At 32.5% G+C, this 19,270-nt stretch overlaps 1 protein-coding gene across 3 annotated transcripts; it reads right to left on the bottom strand.

The window, feature by feature from the left end:
- Nucleotides 1–1,958: 1,958 nt before the first annotated feature.
- On the bottom strand, nucleotides 1,959–9,032 carry LOC131648866 (signal peptide peptidase-like 5). Of its 3 annotated transcripts, none has more exons than XM_058918594.1 (14): nucleotides 8,765–9,030; nucleotides 8,500–8,658; nucleotides 8,322–8,427; nucleotides 7,870–7,992; nucleotides 6,853–7,010; nucleotides 6,254–6,433; nucleotides 5,261–5,295; nucleotides 5,003–5,159; nucleotides 4,238–4,291; nucleotides 4,039–4,131; nucleotides 3,707–3,849; nucleotides 2,720–2,790; nucleotides 2,402–2,485; nucleotides 1,959–2,308 (listed from the first exon to the last, which is right to left on the bottom strand). In XM_058918594.1, the coding sequence occupies exons 1-14, from the start codon at nucleotides 8,879–8,881 to the stop codon at nucleotides 2,211–2,213; spliced, it is 1,578 nt and encodes a 525-aa protein (XP_058774577.1). In that variant the 5' UTR covers nucleotides 8,882–9,030; the 3' UTR covers nucleotides 1,959–2,210. The 3 variants fall into 3 exon arrangements, 1 of the variants encoding a protein (XP_058774577.1); XR_009298184.1 differs by having other exon boundaries at nucleotides 2,254–2,308; nucleotides 3,711–3,849; nucleotides 8,765–9,032; XR_009298185.1 differs by having other exon boundaries at nucleotides 2,254–2,308; nucleotides 3,732–3,849; nucleotides 8,765–9,032.
- Nucleotides 9,033–19,270: the final 10,238 nt, after the last annotated feature.

The following is a 19,270-nucleotide window of genomic DNA, read 5'->3' as shown; positions in this document are numbered from 1 at the left end:
ACAAAGTGACTTAGATGAGAAACTCATGTTCAGTGTCACTCTTCTTAATTCTACTAGTGTATTTCTATTCAGGACTCTCTATAGAACTATTCCACTCTCAATAGTCAAAATGACAAATTGGCTTACTCTGATTTCTCTCAGTTCAAGATCACTTTCCTAATACTACACGTGAAGTTTTGTTCAGGCTCCCCTTGAATAAGAGACCCCTCTCACTTTCTCTCAATCACTAACCCTAGTGATCAATACAATTAACAAATTAAACAATGATGAATTATTATTCAACTAACAAACTAATCTCTAAGCCTTTAGATATGAAACTTTGGCGCTTAGAGAGGTGCACAAATAACAACACGAACAAAGACTCAAAATAGAAATCCTAACACAATGATCTTTAATTCTTATACACACATTCAAATATTAGGTTTGATTCTTCTTAAATAACAATGCAACTTCTGGGATTTTCTCCAATGCGCTCGAGCTTTGATCATGTCCAAATTTGTAGAAAATTTTGTTTTTATTTGTTTTTCCAAAAACACCGAAAAATATTTTATTTTTTATTCAAATTAAAATCTCCAATTAAATATATTTGTTATCATTCAATATTATCAAATAAATCTAAATAACACATTACTAAAAGATAGCGACAAATTTGATTGAAACGCAACAAGAATATTCGCCCTGAACAACATTAACATTGGCCTGATGACAAGAGGCAGATGTTGCACACATGTTAGAACATCGTGTCCCACATGTGTCATTTCCTCACCAAAACATCTTGTACACTCCGTGTTGTTTTGCATAATGCAGTCAATCAAAAGGAACAACAATCCCCCTTTGACAAATTTTGGCAAAATCAACTCTTGCAAAACTTATAAGATATGCATGGATAAATCTCAAAAATAACAGAAGGTGAGAATTATAAGCACACTACAAACATTCATAACAGTTTTCCTATAAAAATAAGTCAATCAAAGGAACAACAATCTCCCCATTTGGCTATTTATAGGCAAAACACTGTTAAACACTATTGAAATGTGAAATTCTTCATTTATATGACTTTATATTGTCCCTTCCTAAGAGATTCATGTTGTGTCGTTTGTGCTAACTATATAACAAAACATGAGACTAGATAATAATATAGCGTATCAATCTTTTGCAAAGACTCCTATAAATCATCATTCTCCGGCTAACTAATGCTAATGGGACTATTTTCTAAATAATAAACATACAAAAGATCTCTATAGTAGTTTGGATGTTTTATTAAAATAAAGTTCAATACAAGTAAACTTAACATTCAAAAGATCTCTATAGTAGTTTGGATGTTTTATTAAAATAAAGTTCAATACAAGTAAACTCAACCTTCAATGTCATGTATTTAAATCTTGTATCTCAAAGAGACTTTAGATAAAAAGTAAAAACAATTGTTTTAGAAGCTTTGGATCTGTTTGGTAAAAATAGCGGTTGGTTGATAAATTAGCTAATAGTTTATAGCTGATGACTGATAGCTTATAGATTATGGTTGATGGTTGAGAGTTAAAACTAATAACTGATAAACTAATTAAAGTGTTTGATAAAATAAACGGTTCAAGTAACTTATAAATGTAAAATGACATAAAAAAATATTTAATACATAATTATTTAATTTGAAATTAAAATAAATTATAAAGGATAAAAATGAATTTATGCTAAAATAATAAAGATAGAAAAGGAAGAAAATATTATAACCTATAAGCTAAAACGTTATTTAAAATAGCGTCTAGAAAATAAACTATATAGCTAGTATAATAAGCTATAAGCTAGTGATAAAAAGACTGTTACCAAACAGATCTAAATTGTTATATGAGCTCATAAACTATAAGTTATACGACATAAGCTCAAAATTATGCCTTACCAATCAAAGCCTTTATCTAAACACAGGTTAGCGCAATGACAATAGCACTAGCCAAGAAACGACGGTAAATTTCACAACACTTTATTTTCTTTCTCGCGAGAATTATGAAGCAGAGTTATATTTTTAAAAAAAAAACAGAGAAAGGACATTGATTTTTGTTAATTAGTTATTAATTACAAAAGATATTTACCGAAGCCTGGGAAAGAATAGCATGTACACCTGATCTTTTTCCTATAACCACCAAATACATCGCATGCCATTAAGTTAATATTGATGTATGTGAGATAATTGTCCTAGTTGCATTAAACTGTGTAATAATTCAAACTTCAGAAGGTTCTTTGGATGAAGACGAATCTTCTTTATAATTCCAAATATCCTTGAGCTCGCCTCTTATACATCCCAATATCACAGCGACTCCTGTCCAAGTAATTTGACAACAATTGAACATTAGAGAAGCTAAATGATGAGAACCACTACATAATATCTAAGCTAAAACACAAAACCAGTTACCTAATGTACATGGAACAAGGTAGAGGAGTGCAGGTTGTCCGTGACCGTTCATCAAATATAACCCCAAATATGTGAAGATGAGACCTGAAATAGGAAACATGTCCTTAAAGCATAGCAGCTTTAACAAATAGAGTACAAGTTTAAATAAATGACCAGATTAAGAAATATCATAAACTAGCAACTCTAATCAACAAAGGTTTAATGAATGCTACTAATTCTATATTATTCCGGTGTTTATTTCATGAGTGTTTTCTTAATTCATTTAATGGAGAACAAGATAAAAGAAGAAAATCAATGCTTAACTGCAAAAGAACTTACCAAAGCCATAGCCAACTACCAACCAAAGAAAATATCCATCAAAAACCCCCTTGTTATTATTTTTGTCGAATCTGAGACCATCAAAAGCAATGACAAATACAATCAGTACAAAACATCTAGTCCGATGCACATTGGAAAATTTAAAACCAACATAAATATTTAAAAAGTTCTTTTATGACATGAAACCACAGTGCTTATGCAAAAATCATCAATCCAAAAGACGAAGTTCAAAAATAATTGATTGTCTTTCTAATTTGATGTTAAACATATGTGATCCATATTGATCCCAAAATATTGAAGCGTGAGAAACAAATTTTCCCATTGAACAACATTATCCAAAATTTATGTTGTTTAGAAGTTTGGAAATACAAAAAATGATTGTGGGATTTGTTCAAACCTGAGAAAGAGGGGGCAATGGGTTATTAATTTGGCATCTTAACATTGTCATGAGAACTTTTCTCTCAAATCAAATTCTATGTAGCAACGGGTAGTTCAGAGCAAGTATGGGATTCAAGATAATCAAAACGAGGGTAGAATTCATCAATATTGTTAAATTCGTGATTTAAATTGCAAGATCATAGGATTTCACAATTTTACTGAGGCTAACTAACTCTAAATGGAAATACTGAGATGTATATATGTGATAAGCGAGCATTGGCATGGGTGTGGAAAAATTATTGTGCATTGCCTCTACCTCCTTTCTGAACACCCCTCCTCCTGCTCTCTTAGAACCCTTCTTAGCCTAAAATTCTCCATTGTACCGGTTACTATTCCTCTTACTACATACACTGACTGGAGACAAGGCAGAGATAAATCACAGATACATAAACTTTAAAATCAAAAGGAAACATATTTTGCAAACATGAAAAGGCTTGATGCATATCATTGCAAATACGCAGTTGAATTTTACTTAGTTCAAATATATTAGTTACTTTTAAGTTTACATATCATCCACACAAGTTGTTGACCAAATAAGGAATTCAATACCTACGAGTAAAGGAAACAAGCAAACCAGGAAATAGAATATCTCCGAATCCAATCATATCATAGCCACCCCAAGGATCAGAAGGACGGGGAAATCTCAAAAGCATAGGAATTGCTTCACCGCCGGCCTTGTCACCCCGAGCAACCTAGAAAAGAAAATGTATAACTATAAGACACCAGTTTTTTTGGTGTAACAGTTAGAGCGGAAACACTGAACATTTAGAAAGAAATATAAAAAGTTCAACTCTGCCTTGAGAATGAAAAAAAAAAAAACAATAGAAAGACATAAAATAAAATAGCTAAGAAATGAAAGAAAAAAAAAAGGTGAGACTTACAGTAATCATAACACTCTTCTGGAATATCACGGGGGATATGAATACCCAAAAAATGTCATATACAAATGCACAACAAAGTAGTACAGTAGCAACCTAGGATATCAGATGCATCAGAAAATGATACAAAATGTGATAACTAATGTCAGAAAAAAAATGAGAAGGAATCAAAATTATAAACACAAGGATCCCAATCAGTTACCTTGATATTAGGCAAGCGAGCCAATTGCAATACTGTTATCATTAAACAGATACCCTGTAAAGAATAAAGTTGTATTTCAAGTGAACTGTATCAAATCAAATAAAAAGATTGAATAAACAGCCCATCGCCTGTGAAAGTTAACAATCATTATTGAGACAACAAGCCATTTTCCAGTGCACTGCTGAAGAAAGCTTGTTATAGAATCAAACAGCATAAGTTGGAAAAACTTTACAGGCATAAGTATGTGCTAGTGCATTTGCATGTTTGTAGATATATAAGAGGGTGCAATGTTGGAAAAATATTTCCAAGGAAATACGAACTCATCAACAAAGGTAGACCTAAGACTAGAAGGCCGTGCAACTTCTGGCTTTGTTTCTGAAACCAGTTTCCTGTGTTTGTCTCAGTTCTTCAATTAGAGTCGTTCAATGACATGTTTAAATAAAGGGAAATGCTAACTAGTGCCCTTGGGGCAATCTTTAAGTGATTAAAATAGTAAGTATTTTTAAAAATGTGTGTATTCAATGCATTGAAAATGTATTGGAAATTGAAATCTTGACTTTTGTAAAGAATATTTTCTTTATTTAGTAGGCTTAAAGAATGCCCTGAGGGCACTCGTTAGCAAAACCCTTAAATAAAAAGGATTGAATCTCATATAATAATCATTACGGACAATATGTTCCAAAGTTTGTCTCTCTGCCTTAAAGTTTTAATACAGAAACTGCAATGATAATAGAAATTGTGGTGGTATGAGAAGCTGACACTTACAAGAAGATCTTGACCAAACCATGAAAATGACCCTTTTCGAGTAACCGCCCATGTTACCGCAAATGCCATACAAAATAGTAGCACTACTAGTGAGAAAATGGATACCACCCCAAACATAGGTAAATTCACAGTCTTGTGTCCATAACTGGGATGATGTCTGCTCATACATTTGAAAAATAAATGAAAAATTAACTAACACATAATATGCATAAGGAATAGTAATGTTAATTTTAATAAGAAAGAAGACATATATTATACTTTAAAGTGAGGGTTACAATACAATTATGCATCCCCTGAAAAAAAAAAGTACTTTAATTAGTGAAAAGAGGAGCTAAGCAATTACTAAAAATTAAAACCCATATGAATTGAAAAGACTAATGCCCTCCGATATATTTTTTATAGTAAAAAATAAACTATATTAAAAAAATAAAAAAAGAGGAAAATAGTGACATGGACAGACAAAATATGCTCGATAGCAAAAACTTGATACAACAATAAACCGACTGGAGAACATAGTGAAGTTTCCGATTCTCTATATGTGAAACAATAGTTCCCTTGAAACTAGCATGAATGAAAAACAAGTTTGTACAATAGAAGTAAATCTGAGCGAGTCCATTGCCTGCTTAAAAGCATGGTTGATTGCCAAGGGCCGTGTGCAAACTTGTGAAAGAGAAGAATCCAATACTTTTTTCACTTGCTTTGCTATTAATCTTGAATGCCAGTCACCACATTCCTTCTCATCAATTAAAGATGAAAAATATGTGTGTCTAGTGATTTGTTATTGTATATGGAATCACTTACTAGCTGTGTGGCTGAAGGAGAGTTTAGGTGTTTAACTTATTGGATAGGACATTTATATGAACTACTTTCCACCTAATTGGATTAAAAATTTATATTATTTGTTCAAAAGCTAATTGACGGGGGAGTAGTTGTCTTATGCCATCCCATCTCCATCTGCAATCTAGTCTGGATGATTATTTTGGTTGTGTATATTGATGAGGCACAGCTGCTCAAACATACAATAGTGGTTATCAAATCCAACGAAATCAATATAGTATAATCAGAATGGGTACTGTGTGTTTATTGAGTTATAACACTTATAGTTTTTATTGTTACAGTGTATTGATCATAGATGGGAATAGGGAACCAATAACTTGAGCAAACCATGAAATACATACACATGTACATATAGATGCATATATATCAGGTAGGACAGTTAGGAATAAAATCAACGAAAATGAGCTACCTTACCTCAATACCTCCAATACAAAAAAGTACAATCAGCACCCAGATAAACCAAGATGACATGAAGAAGAACAGTAGCACGAGAAACGTAGAAGCCGTAATGACAAAAATGACAGCCCCCTTAGCATCTATGTTAACAATTTCATCTTCAGAACCATCTGCCCCTTTTTCAGCAGTGGAAGATCCCTAGCAAAAGAAAAGAAACATAAATGTTTAAACTAATTTGCTTGAAGATGCATTAGTAAAAGAACTAAAATAACTTGTACAATCATTAAACAATATGAACGTAGATGAGAAGAAGACTTGCTTGGTGAACCGTAGATCTAGTCTAAGTTCTAAATTATAATAGTTAACTGATTACAATGATCCGTGTCGATTCATACAGAAGGCAGTCAAAGATAAAAGGAAATGCATAGTAGCATTCATGCGGCTAAAATCCGTTGGTGATTACAAATTCTCCCTTTAACTATTGTTAAAATATTCGTTGAATTAATGAAAGTGTGCCTTCATATCAGGATATATTGATAATTATATTGTCATTCCTTAGTATAATTAAGAAAACATCACAAACTAATACAAATAGATATAAGGTTGCATGGAAAAACCTTAGGAGAATAATCATCATAGTGTACATCGGCTTGATCAGTAGCAGTAAAGTCTGCCCATAAGGAAGCACATATAACTGTTCCGACAGACATCAACCACAAAGCTCCAACGGAGAAATCTATAACTGGACGAACTGGAGCATATAGTAGGACTTCCACTGCAATGGACAACTCAAAATTAACCATCTATAAATCTTGTGATAGACATCTAATAATAAATATACATTATTTTTCTTCATAAAACATGTGATGTTTTTCTTTTAACTTTCAAAGAACTTAAGAGAATGCATGGGTGCATGCAGGGACGGATGTGGGGGAGGGCAACCATGAGCTACGGCCCATCCCTCCCCTCCATACATTATATATATATATATATATATATATATATATATATATATATATATATATATATATATATATATATATATATATATATATATATATATATATATATATAATATACTTTTTTGTAAAATTTATTTATTAAAAAATTTTGGCTACAAGTTTAGCTATTTTAGTATTTACTTCATCTTTAATTCATTGTAGAGTACAATGAAACCAAGAAACATCAGAAGTCTAGGATATAATATAAAATAATAGTTAGGTACCTGGTACAATATGTTTAACAGGGAAGCTTTTCATATTAAGTTTTAACCTATCAAGTCCTCTAGTTATAACCATCTCTCCATTACCTATCTAAAGTATGCATACAATATAAAGAAACTTGATGATTCCCTTTTCCTATATACAAGAACATGCACCTCACTCTTTGTCACAAATAAATTTTAGACATCCAAATAATATACTCGATACAAGACATTCGCATCCATATGGCTTCTTTAATTAACCATGGGATCCCTCCTATATAGTTCAGTTCTTATCATGGTTGAAAGAATTATACATTGAGACGGCCAATTAATATATACATTGAGACAACATAATAGATAAATAAGTGCAAATCTCTTTCTGAAACAATATAGAAATCCGAGTAGAAGTTTTAGAAATTGAAATCCTTACCTTTCTTTCCAGACTTCAAAGAATTCTTGAGATTTCCTGCCAATGACTCTGTTACTTCCACTACTGGGATTGAAATGTCTATCTTTTCCTTAGTATCACTAGGGCAATTCATCTCAAAGAGCTCTGAGAGAAAATAAACAGATGGATTTCAGACAAATACAATCATGTAAAACCAACTCGGCAAAAAACAAAGTAAACATTTAAAAGAACATAACATAACGGGTTAAACAGCGGATGGGAAGGTATTTTTCAATTAGTGAATAACAGTAGTGCTAATGCATTTAGTGCCTCATTGATTGATATCAGTTAAAATTAACTCGGCCTAGTTACCATGAGAATTATTTTGGATGACAATGTCAATCTATAGTGTTGGCGTTTGTTACTGAGACAAACAATTTAACATTTGAGTGAAAAGAATTGCATGAGATGTGGCATATGGATGAATTAGTTACCCTCATTTATCATCAACACTGCAGTAGCGCCTCCTGATTGTGCCATTGTAGCTTTAGTCGTGTAATCACAAGTACCGCGAACACAAACAGCAACTGATCCAGATACCTAGAATACAAAAACCACGCCGATGAGAAAACCTTATATATAATGACGATACAATATGTTTCTGAAAGGTACCTTTGAAGTTGAAAGGGAACAACAATCAGCTGGAACAGAAGAAACAAGAGGAGCTCTAACAGATTTAGCAGCATCTTCAGGCAACAAAGAGCCGAATTTCGCGGTCATGCCATTAACCATTTCACCTTCTTTGCCATCAATCCAATTCTTCACCTTAATCTACAACAATTGAATTCAAATTTCAAAGTTCAAAATTCAAAATTCAAAATTCAAATGCATGATTGAAGAAATAGGAACGAAATGAAAATGAAAAGTAATTAATTACCAATTGTATTTCGTGATTGCATGAGGCATTGTTGTCGACGGCATTTGCTGCGGCGAACAATGAGAGAATGAGAATCGCCGCCGGCGGGAAGGGGGGAGAATACGAAAACCACGGCATTGTTGAATTCGGTTACGGCGAGATGGTAGAGAGAGAAAATGATTTGACTTGATGTGAGAGAATTTGTGTTGTTTGGATTCGGTTGTTTCCCTCTCTTTCGCAATGGAATGATTTGGAGATAGATGGAGAGAGATTGGTGCCATTTGTTTGCTTTGCTTCCTCTCATAGCATAAATAAACGGCAAGTTCTATAAACCAATAACAAAACCTCACCTTCATTTTGGATTCTATTTTTCTATTTTAAATTAAACTATATCATTAATCTTCTATATTACAACATATTTTCACATATTTTATAAAAAAAAAATTGGTTAATATCATTTTACTCGTGTCATATAGGCGACTTCTAGTTTATTTTTTATAATTTTTTTTTTAAAAATCAATATTATCATATGAAGATTATGTTATTTTAAACATTTACAGAAAATAACGCCAATTGATTATGTGTCATGTTGTTTGATACTTTTTTAATTTTTTAATTTTTTTCTTAAATAACTCATGGGCACACTTATGTCACATCAGTACATCAGGCATACAAAATTACAATAGAAATTTCTATTCTAGTCCTTCCAATTTTGCTCTAATTGAGAAGCACCATTGAAGAGCTTCATATTACTCCATTGAAGTCTCTCTACTATAAAATTGTTCAAGAAATCAGTTGAAGCTGAAGTCATTGTTAGATTCGTTGAACATACACAACCTACGGTAATGCTCATTTCATCCCATTTTTCCAATTTTGTGTTTTCATTCTTTAGGTTTAAAATTCCACTATGATGAAACGGTTTCTATTACATATTATAAGTCTTATCGCTCATCATGGAAGGGATTTTGTTAGTGAGAAGACAATGTTTTACAGGGGTGGGATTCAAATAACTGTGTATGATCAAGATAGCAAAAAGTGGGGTGTCTCGGACGTGTAGACTGGTACTTGACATGTTATACATTATTCACCTTCTTCCCTTCTCTTTCTAACATGTTTAATCCCATTTTTCAATCACTTTTTCCTAAAACAACCAATACTCCACTAATAATAAACAACATGGGAAAAACCCAAAGTCACTAAATCTTTTACTAAGGCGGTAAATAATGTTTGTAACATCCCATTGAGTCAGTTGCAGTTCCTTGAATTAATGGTTATAGAATAACAATATTTATTCCTGAAAAAGAATGTCAACTAGGTCTAGAAGCATGTAAACATAATCTACATGGAAGAATCATCTGGCCTAAGGGTTCCACTCCCCTTACAATGCTTAACTTGCATGGTAAGTTATCGGGACTTTGGACCACTATTGGGAAATGGGGTATAACATTGTTGGGCAAGGTTTTCTTCGAGTTCTCTTTTTCTTTCCTTGAAAACGCAAGACGGGTTAGGTCGGTACGTTCTTGTAATACAAAACTAAGAATTTTGAAACTATTTCCTTAGACTAGGGACTTTATCCCTTTAACCATTAACGAAACTTCAACCCAGGTCTGCATACACATACATGGTTTGTCCTAGGAATATTGGAGACCTATGATTTTTTTTGCTATTGTAATTAGCATTGGTACTTCAATCTGTTTGACTCGGCCTCTAATATGCCATTTTTTACAGGGCATTTGGACACTATGTAAGAGTGTTGGTGGATCTGGACTTGGTGAAATAGTTGAGATACAAAATTTTGGTGGAAAGAGTTGACGTTTCCTTCTTTGCTGAGCTATAATATGAGAGACTTCCAAATTTCATTAGAAATTTATAAGAAAAAAAATGTGCAGGATTAACACAAGTCAAAATTCAAATAGAAAGAAGAATTGAAAAAATTATATGAAGAAAAACATAAAGGCCCTTGCATTATGGTAAATGACTTGTCAAAAAAGAAATAAGTGGGAGATACTATAGGGGAACTTAGTGGTGTGGTCAAGCAAATCATACCTCACATTCAAGGCACTAAGGTTTTGGATTCCTCTAGTAGTTCATATTCTGAATTTGTTGATGTCACCCATTTAGATGGAAGAGTGTTAGAAACACATTTGTAATTGAAGTTTGTCATGGTTCAATAATTATTAAAGAAATCCTGGCCAATTTGGCATATCGAGAAGAAGACCAACATGATGATGGTTTTAAGGTAGTAAATTCTAAGAAAAAAAAACTCCAAAGGAAAGTCCATTACTAGGTTCTCACCTAGTTTTTTTAAACCTTCCTCTTGAAGTGTATTTTTTGGAACATGAAAGGCATATCAAATATATAGCTCAAGAATCTCAATTTGAAATTATTTACAATGAGTGAGAAAATTGACCTTCTTTCTAACCTTTGGCACTTTTGTAAAGAGGATCTCAATCCAACTGTTCTAAATTGTGATGATCAACAAGTTTCATTCACCATGACTAGTCATAATACCATTTTTTGGTTTCTCTGTTATATATGTCTCTTACAACTACATTCATATAAGAAATATATAACAACATCTTGTTCATTCCATCCCTGGCATTCCTTGGAGCTAGTGAATACCATAGTTCTCATTTGAAAGCCAAAATACCAATTGAGGATTTCTTCAATTGTTTTGATTCTAATCACTTCATCCACTTGCCTACCTTGGGAAACATCTTCACTTGGAATAATGATCGTAGAGGAAAAGCTCTTATTGAGACGATACTAGATAGATATATGTGCAATTTGGAATGATCTAAAAGCCTATCTGACTTTGTTAAAACTAGCGAAAAACCTTTGGGTGACTAGCTAATATATCTAAGACGTATTATAATCAATTAAGGGGTTTTTTACACTACATAATCGATTAACACAACAAGGTTAATCAATTATCACTTATGTAACTATAACAATATAATAGAGGAAGCCATAATCGATTACTGATTGCGCCATTTAAAAACTTTCATATTTGAATTGCATAATTGATTATGTAATATGCATGATCAATTATGAGCATTAAAAAGCACTTGGACTATTTCCATTTTGAGCCACACTTTGTCCTATAAATAGAGAGTTCATTTCTTGTTTTATTCACACTATAAAATGTATTTTGAATAATATTTTATACTATTCACTTCTATTTATATATCACGCTCCATCTCTCTCCATTTCCTTTTCCCTTTTTGCCATTTTATACTATTCACTTCTCTCTCTATCTATATATCCCTCTCCCTCTCTCTCTCTATTTCATTTTCACTTTTTGCCTTAGTGCTTTAAGAGAGAAATTACCTATGAGTTATTTGGTTCCAGTGTTAGGGAAATTTTGTAATATCACTTGTTGGATTTTATTGTTTGGTTTCGAGATAAACCAAGTTAAAATTTTTCTTTTTGGTTTGTGAGGTTATGTGTTAAGATATCACATTTGGTTCAAGAGATTGTCCATTAAAATCTCCACTTGGTTTGTGAGTTGCGCCTGGTATAAAAGCTCTCATTTGGTCTGGTACTAGTCTTGTACAAAATTGTGTGTTTGGTTTGAATGATATCCAGTGTAAAACTCCAAATTTGATTGTAAGTGTAAGAACAAGATTTGTTTATGCATATGTCCTTTCGTTTTCGATGATAACAATACACAATTTCATAAAGAACAACTTTGTATCCTAATGGTTTTGTTAAGTGTGCAACTGCTAGAAAACAAGTTTTGACTTTGAGAAAGTGATTTGTGATATCATCAGACTATAAACCCAACACACTCTAACTCAAAGGAGAAATACAAGATGCTATCTAAAAAAATCAATCAAGCTATGGACTACTCTACTCAATGCTTCTGATCAGCGTTCATCCATAAAGCTTTGGTTTATGACTCTGATACAAGAAGCCTATAATGTTATCAAGCTCTGAAGTCTTGCGCTCAACAAACTCGAAAGAATTGTGTTACCAGACTCGGGATCAAGACTTTGAATACCAAGTTCTGAAGACTCTCTCATACAGAATTTAATTCTTCTATGCATGCTTCATCAACTTTACTTCTGGAGCCTTTGAAGATTATAAGATAATATCAATAGGTTTTACGTGAGAAAATAGTACATAGTACAAGATCAATATTCCTTCCACTACATTGATTTCGTGGGAAAATGATTATACTATTGTACCATTTTGTCTCCCATTTTCTACAAACTATTATGTAAGGATACAAATATACATTTATGGAATTATATCTTCACACTCCAACAAATCTTTTCATTGCCTATATAGGAGACTTGGAAGAATAGAGCAAGAAGAACTTCAACGTGAATAGTGCAATATTGTGAATCCTTTTAGAAAAATAAAAACATACACGCAAGGAACTTTTGTTCATTCACTTTCATAGAAAATTTGTGTGTGTGTAAATCTTTGTAATACATTTGTGTAATCTGCTTTCATAGAAGCATTTTTATAACACGTGTTGTTTCTCATATTTGAGTTGTATTTTTATTGAGAGACTAGGGTATAGTCAGAATTTCTCAAGAAGACATTAACAATTAGTCTTTGTGGTTGTAATAAAGTTTGGTTATAGTGGATTAAGTCTTTGTGATAAGGCAAAATCACCTTATTGGGTGAACTGGAGTTAGCTTCGTTAACAGCGAACCAAGATAAAAATATTGATGTTTATTATTTTTATTTTAAGTTCTCTATTTGTTGTTTTGGAAAGAAAATGAATTTCATTCTAGAAACCCAATTCAAACCCCTTTTCTTGTGTTTCCTTAACCTTCATTAAGAAGACCTATGGGGATAACCTTTGAAAGACTCACTCATATAATTGAACTCTCAAAAAGATTCAACACAACACAATTCATTTCTCCCTTCTTGTGTTTTGAGTCACTTTTCCATCAATATAGGCCGTCAACGACATCCTTTAAGTCAAGTAATCAAGCTCTGATAAACTCCTCTGGTAAACTAGAAGTTTTAAAGTCAACATATTTAATCTCATGGTAGATGATTAAGTTGCTACCCTTTTGAATTCATTTCTCTAGTAACCCTCAACAAAGCACATTCTCATAAAGAATTAACTTAGTTGTTTCCCTCTCGAAAATTCAAATTGAGAAACACCTAAGCAATAATACAAAAAGGTACAAATGGAACAAACTTGCATAAAAAAGATACAACACGATGTGCGACAAGACCTGCTACGAGTGTTATGCACGCGAAATAATCTAATGCACCTTTACTTAAAGATAAATATTATCCAAGAACCATCAAAAGGAAGTTATATGAAGACTCAACTTCTCCCAGTTTTATTCATCAATGAATCACACGGAGCAGTGATCAAAAGAACAATACAAAATAAACGTTGAAACAACACTCTGAATAAGCTGTAGAGAATCAACTTAAAAACACGAAGCAATGAGCAAAAGAACCATACAAAAACAAACGTTGAAACAACACTCTGAATAAGCTATAGAGAATTAACTTGAGAAGGAAAAAATGAACTTTCAAAAGAAGGTCATATAGGGAATTAGCTTAACTTAAAATTCAAGAAAGAAGCAAGTAAACAATTTTATTGTAATATGTTTTCTATTGAAAGATCAAAACACTTATATTTGTATCAAGAGTAGTTTACATCCTCTATTGAACTATATTTATAAAAATTGTATCATTTATTTATTTATTTATTTATCTGACTATAGTCCTAAAATGTCATAGTTATGATTAATTGAGAAGACAACAAGATACAATTTAGATAAGTTCTTCGTGTTTGAATATAAGATATATGTCATTTGGACTAGAAAATATCTTAGTGATCTTTGTAATCAATTTAATGAAAGTCTTTCAGTGTGAAGGAATTAGATGTAGTTTTAGGGTAAGGAGATGAACTAGGATAAATTATGTTTGTAAATCTCTCTTCTCTTATCTCTTTACCTTCCAACATTTTTCTTTGACTTGAACTACATTTAAAACATCCATAAAAAGTTATAATGGAACAACACAATTCAAACTCTACTTTTTTTTTCTCACCTTTATATTACATGTGTTGAAAATTATTAAAAAGATTATAAGGAATTTATCCTCTTGAAAAAGCTTAAAAATATATTTCTATTATATGATCATCTAAACTCAAAATGAATATGGAAGATATCATTCAACATTTTGATCATTAAACATCTTTGATGAAAATTTCTTTAGCCACCTCCCTATGGGGGTCACCCCCAGCGAAAAACTAAAACTACCCCTGCTTCGGAAATGAACTTCCGAAGCGCTTTTTTTTTTTTGAATTTTTTTTGTCTTCGGAAATGAACCTCCGAAAATGTCAAAACCGTTAATATTTTCGGAAGTTCATTTCCGAAAATATTTCTGCATATACAAATTTCCCTCCTTCACTATTTCATCATTTTTCTCCAACACTTTTCCAAACCCTCTCCAAAACCCAATCAATCTCCATCCATTTTTCGTCCTAAAATCAAGTTTCAAACCGTTGATCACGTTAAAGGGAGCATAGAAAGCTACAATTTCAGGTAAACATCACTTATTTCATTCCCTATTTCACTACATTGATTCAACAAAATTCTGCTGAACACTGATATAATTCGGAAGTTCATTTCCGAAATATGTTACCTAACATATTTCGGAAATGAACTTCCGAAAATAGGCCTGGCAGTAAAAAAAAAACAGTTTTGGCCAACTTTTGATAATTTATTCATTTGTTAGGTATGGTGCATCCGGACAACATTGTGCAAGACGATGGAGTATTAGTTCCAGAAATTGTCAACGATAATAACGATCCGGTTATTGACGTTACTCCTATGATCAATGCGGTCGATGTTCGGCAACATTTTACAATTGATCGGAGCTTCGGCGGTCGCGAACAATTGCTTGATTGGGTTCGGAAGGAAGCTAACAAAAATGGATTTGCAATTGTTATTTTAAGGTCGGACAACGGAAATAGTAGGCGGAAAGCTTTCGTTGTTTTGAATTGCGAACAAGGTGGTAGTTATGTACAATCAAACCGGGTGCTAAAACACGAGGACACGGGGTCGAGAAAGTGCGGGTGTCCCTTTAAGTTGCGTGCTACTCGGAGGGTTGATGATTTGTGGCGGTTAACCGTAATTTGTGGAATTCATAATCATGCCTTGGATGTCAAGTTACACGGACATCCAATGGCGTGTCGTTTGTCCCGCGAAGAGAGGAATGTGATATCGGCTCCAAACCACAAAACACAAATGACACAAATGACACAAACCTACCCCCACCTAGCATTCGTCTACTTTGAAACCGGCTACCCGATGCCGTTCCAATTTCGCTTCTCGCGCGACACGTCGTTTGCGGAGTTGATACCGTCGCTCAACACGCTTTTGCACTATCCCGAGAATCGAAAGGTTGTCAAGCTCGAGTACCGCTCGCCATCGCTTAACGACGAGGGAGGCATTAAGTTCACACCTTTTGAGATCAAGAACGACGAAGATTTGGCGGTTTTGTGGACAACGTTCGACCGATTTTCTTCGAAAGGCTCGATCGAGTTGGACGCGAAACTTCAAAGATCGGCGGACGATGTTATCAAAATGTTGACTCATCCCCACCTACCTGTGATCAACAATATGTAACTTTAATTATATGTAATATTATCGTTGTAATCTTCACCCGATTAAATAAAGCGAATTGTTGTTGTTTTTCATTTTCTTCTGTCCAAACATATTTTCGGAAGTTCATTTCCGAATTCCCCAAGGGGGGTGCGTTCGGAGATAACTTCCGAAACACCACATTTTCTGAAAAAGTAACTTTATTTCGGAGATGCATCTCCGAAATCAATATTTTATATTAAAAAAAACACGTTTTCGGAGATGCATTTCCGAAAACACTTTTTTTAAGAAAAAAAGTACAGTTTCGGAAATGAACTTCCGAAACAAGGGGTATTGTGGTAAATTCACCAGGGGTGGGCAAGAAGGTTGGGAGGTTGGTGGAGAAATTTTCTCTTTAATATCATATAGTATTTCTTAAAGCATAATTAAGACTCGTTTTTTTAAGACTTTGCTTTGCTACTTTCTAGTTAATGCTTTCAATGTTATCATTTGTTCAAGAGCTACTCAAGCTATCATCATATTTCTCTAATCAACTTAATGCATGTCTTCAACACTTTTATCCTGATGAGTTTATGCTTTGGTGACCAATCATTGAATGTTTAAAATTTTTTTTTCTTGAAGAATAAATTTGGCAATTTCTGTCTTAACACAATGAATTCAAATTTAAGAGACAACTAATAATAGTATAGTATACAAGGTACAAAGGTATAAATTGTGTGAGGCACAGAGCTATAGTTGTGTGCTATAATTCTTGTTGTAAGTACAGCATTTTGTAGAATTTCCATGCTGTATAATAATACAATGGACCTAATGACTCTTATTTCAATTTTCTTCTCATGCAACCGTCAAATCTATCAAGTATGAGGAGATTAAACGTAACTTCGAATCGTGGAGTGAACAAAGATAAATTCTTTGTGTGTTTTTCTATTTTCTTGTCTCTTTACCATTCTTTAATATTTTAGTTGAAATTGATTTTTATAAAAAAAAATCCAAAAACTATTGAATTCGAACATAATTCAAATCTACAACACAATCTCTCCTATTATTTTTAAATAGATGTCTTTATCCCTTAAAAGAAAATAATATAATCACTCTTTTAATTTGTAGCCCATCTATATTTTGGCACTATATTTACCATTGTAATACCCTTATCTTGTACTTGTCTTCGTCTATTATCCATTTGTATCACATAATTGCTCCTATGATACTATTTCTTAACTATAATAACTGAAAATGTATGTTACACACCTTAGCTTAGAGTGCATTTCACTCTTTGTATATATATCACAATGTAATCACTCAACATGTATGAGAAATCTATTCCTTCCTCTACCTTTTTATGTATTTTCTATTATTTCATAATATGGTATCACTCATCACAATGCTGCGTGTAGAGTTCTCAGATATTTCAAGTCGTGTTCCAGAAAAAGGCTTATTCTTTCCACGTGATTCCAAGTTGCACCTTCTTGGCTTTTCTGATGCGGACTGGGCAGGTTGCAAGGATGCAAGACGTTCCATCTCTTGTTCTTGTTTCTTCATTGGTCAATCCCTCATTTCCTGACGCACTAAGAAGCAATAAACCGTGTCTCGATCCTCGTCTGAAGCTGAGTACCGCGCTTTAGCTACTACTACCTATGAACTTCAGTGGATTTTTTACCTTCTCCATGATCTTCAAATTACTTGTGCTAAACCTCCTGTCATCTAGTTGATAATCAAAGTGCCCTTCATATTGCAACAAACTCGATTTTTCACGAAAGAACCAAACACTTGGAGATTGACTGCCATATTATACGTGAAAAATTCATGCCTGGCGTGATGAGCTTCTTCCTATATCATCCAAGAACCAGCTTGCTGATTTCTTCACCAAATCTTTGTAGCCACAACCTTTTCTTTTTCTCATGTCCAACTTGAACTTGATCAATATATATCAAGTGTCAACTTGAGAGGGGGGGGGGGGGGTTTCTTAACCACAATAACTGAAAATTTGTTATTCAGTTATACAGTTAGGTATCTTGCCCTATTAGCTTTGGTTCCATGTATGTTACACACCTTAGCTTAGAGTGCATTTCATTCTTTGTATATATAACGCAATATAATCACTCACCATGTTTGAGAAATCTATTCCTTCCTCTACCTTTATGCATTCTCTGTTATTTCATAATACTATTAACTCCAAAAGTGTTACTACGGGTGAAAATAGATCTACCAAACTTAAATCTGACCTATTAAAAATTTTAAAGTCTAATCTATAGTTTGTTATATGCTTATTTTTATGTTTGAGTCTGAAATTTTCGAAGGCTTAATTAGTTTGTCAGTCTACTTAAAAATTTATTTTATTTAAGCATATATAAATAAACAATTCAATTAATATTCATTTAGATAAAAAAAACTAAACAATCAACGTTATGAAAAATTTGTTTGTAATAACTTATTTGAATTTATCTAATAGTATAAGTTTTTATGAGACCATTTATTTAAGAAAACTTATGAATAACCCACGACAAATGTTTTATCCTATATTCATCAATTCTTCAAGTTTACTAAGTTTTTTTTTTTTTATATTTTAATTCAAATTACAATATACAACTTAGTCAAATATAATTGTATAAAGTAATTTTAATATTATGTGTTTTTAAATAAAAAGTAATTTTAATATAATTGTAGAAAGTCAATTTAGTCCGTTTTTGTTTTGGTATGCTTAATTTTTCTTGAAGTACAAGAAGAAGAGGAAAGTTGATTGTATTTATATCTGTATACTTTAAATAACTCAATTAATTTAAAAAAAAATTGTTGTTATGTTATAGTTTAGTGGTGTAAACCGAATCAATTTGAAATGGTAATAAAATATGGACATTAATAGTATATATGAATAAATAAAAAATAAAGATAGAAAAATGAGAATTAATATGGATCCATAAATAATGAAAGAATGTAT

Source organism: Vicia villosa, linkage group LG2, assembly GCF_029867415.1.
Source record: "Vicia villosa cultivar HV-30 ecotype Madison, WI linkage group LG2, Vvil1.0, whole genome shotgun sequence".
NCBI lineage: Eukaryota > Viridiplantae > Streptophyta > Magnoliopsida > Fabales > Fabaceae > Vicia > Vicia villosa.
Note: the sequence above shows the minus strand (reverse complement) of the source record. Positions and strands in the feature narration are given on the sequence as shown.

Excerpts from the sequence above, each read along its gene's own strand:
- LOC131648866 (XM_058918594.1), bottom strand. The coding sequence starts at position 8,881 with ATGCCGTGGTTTTCGTATTCTCCCCCCTTCCCGCCGGCGGCGATTCTC. Across the intron at positions 5,160-5,260 it reads ATTGTAACCCTCACTTTAAA|ACATCATCCCAGTTATGGAC; the intron begins GTATAATATATG and ends ATGTATGAGCAG. Across the intron at positions 4,292-5,002 it reads GGTTTGGTCAAGATCTTCTT|GGTATCTGTTTAATGATAAC; the intron begins GTAAGTGTCAGC and ends TATTCTTTACAG.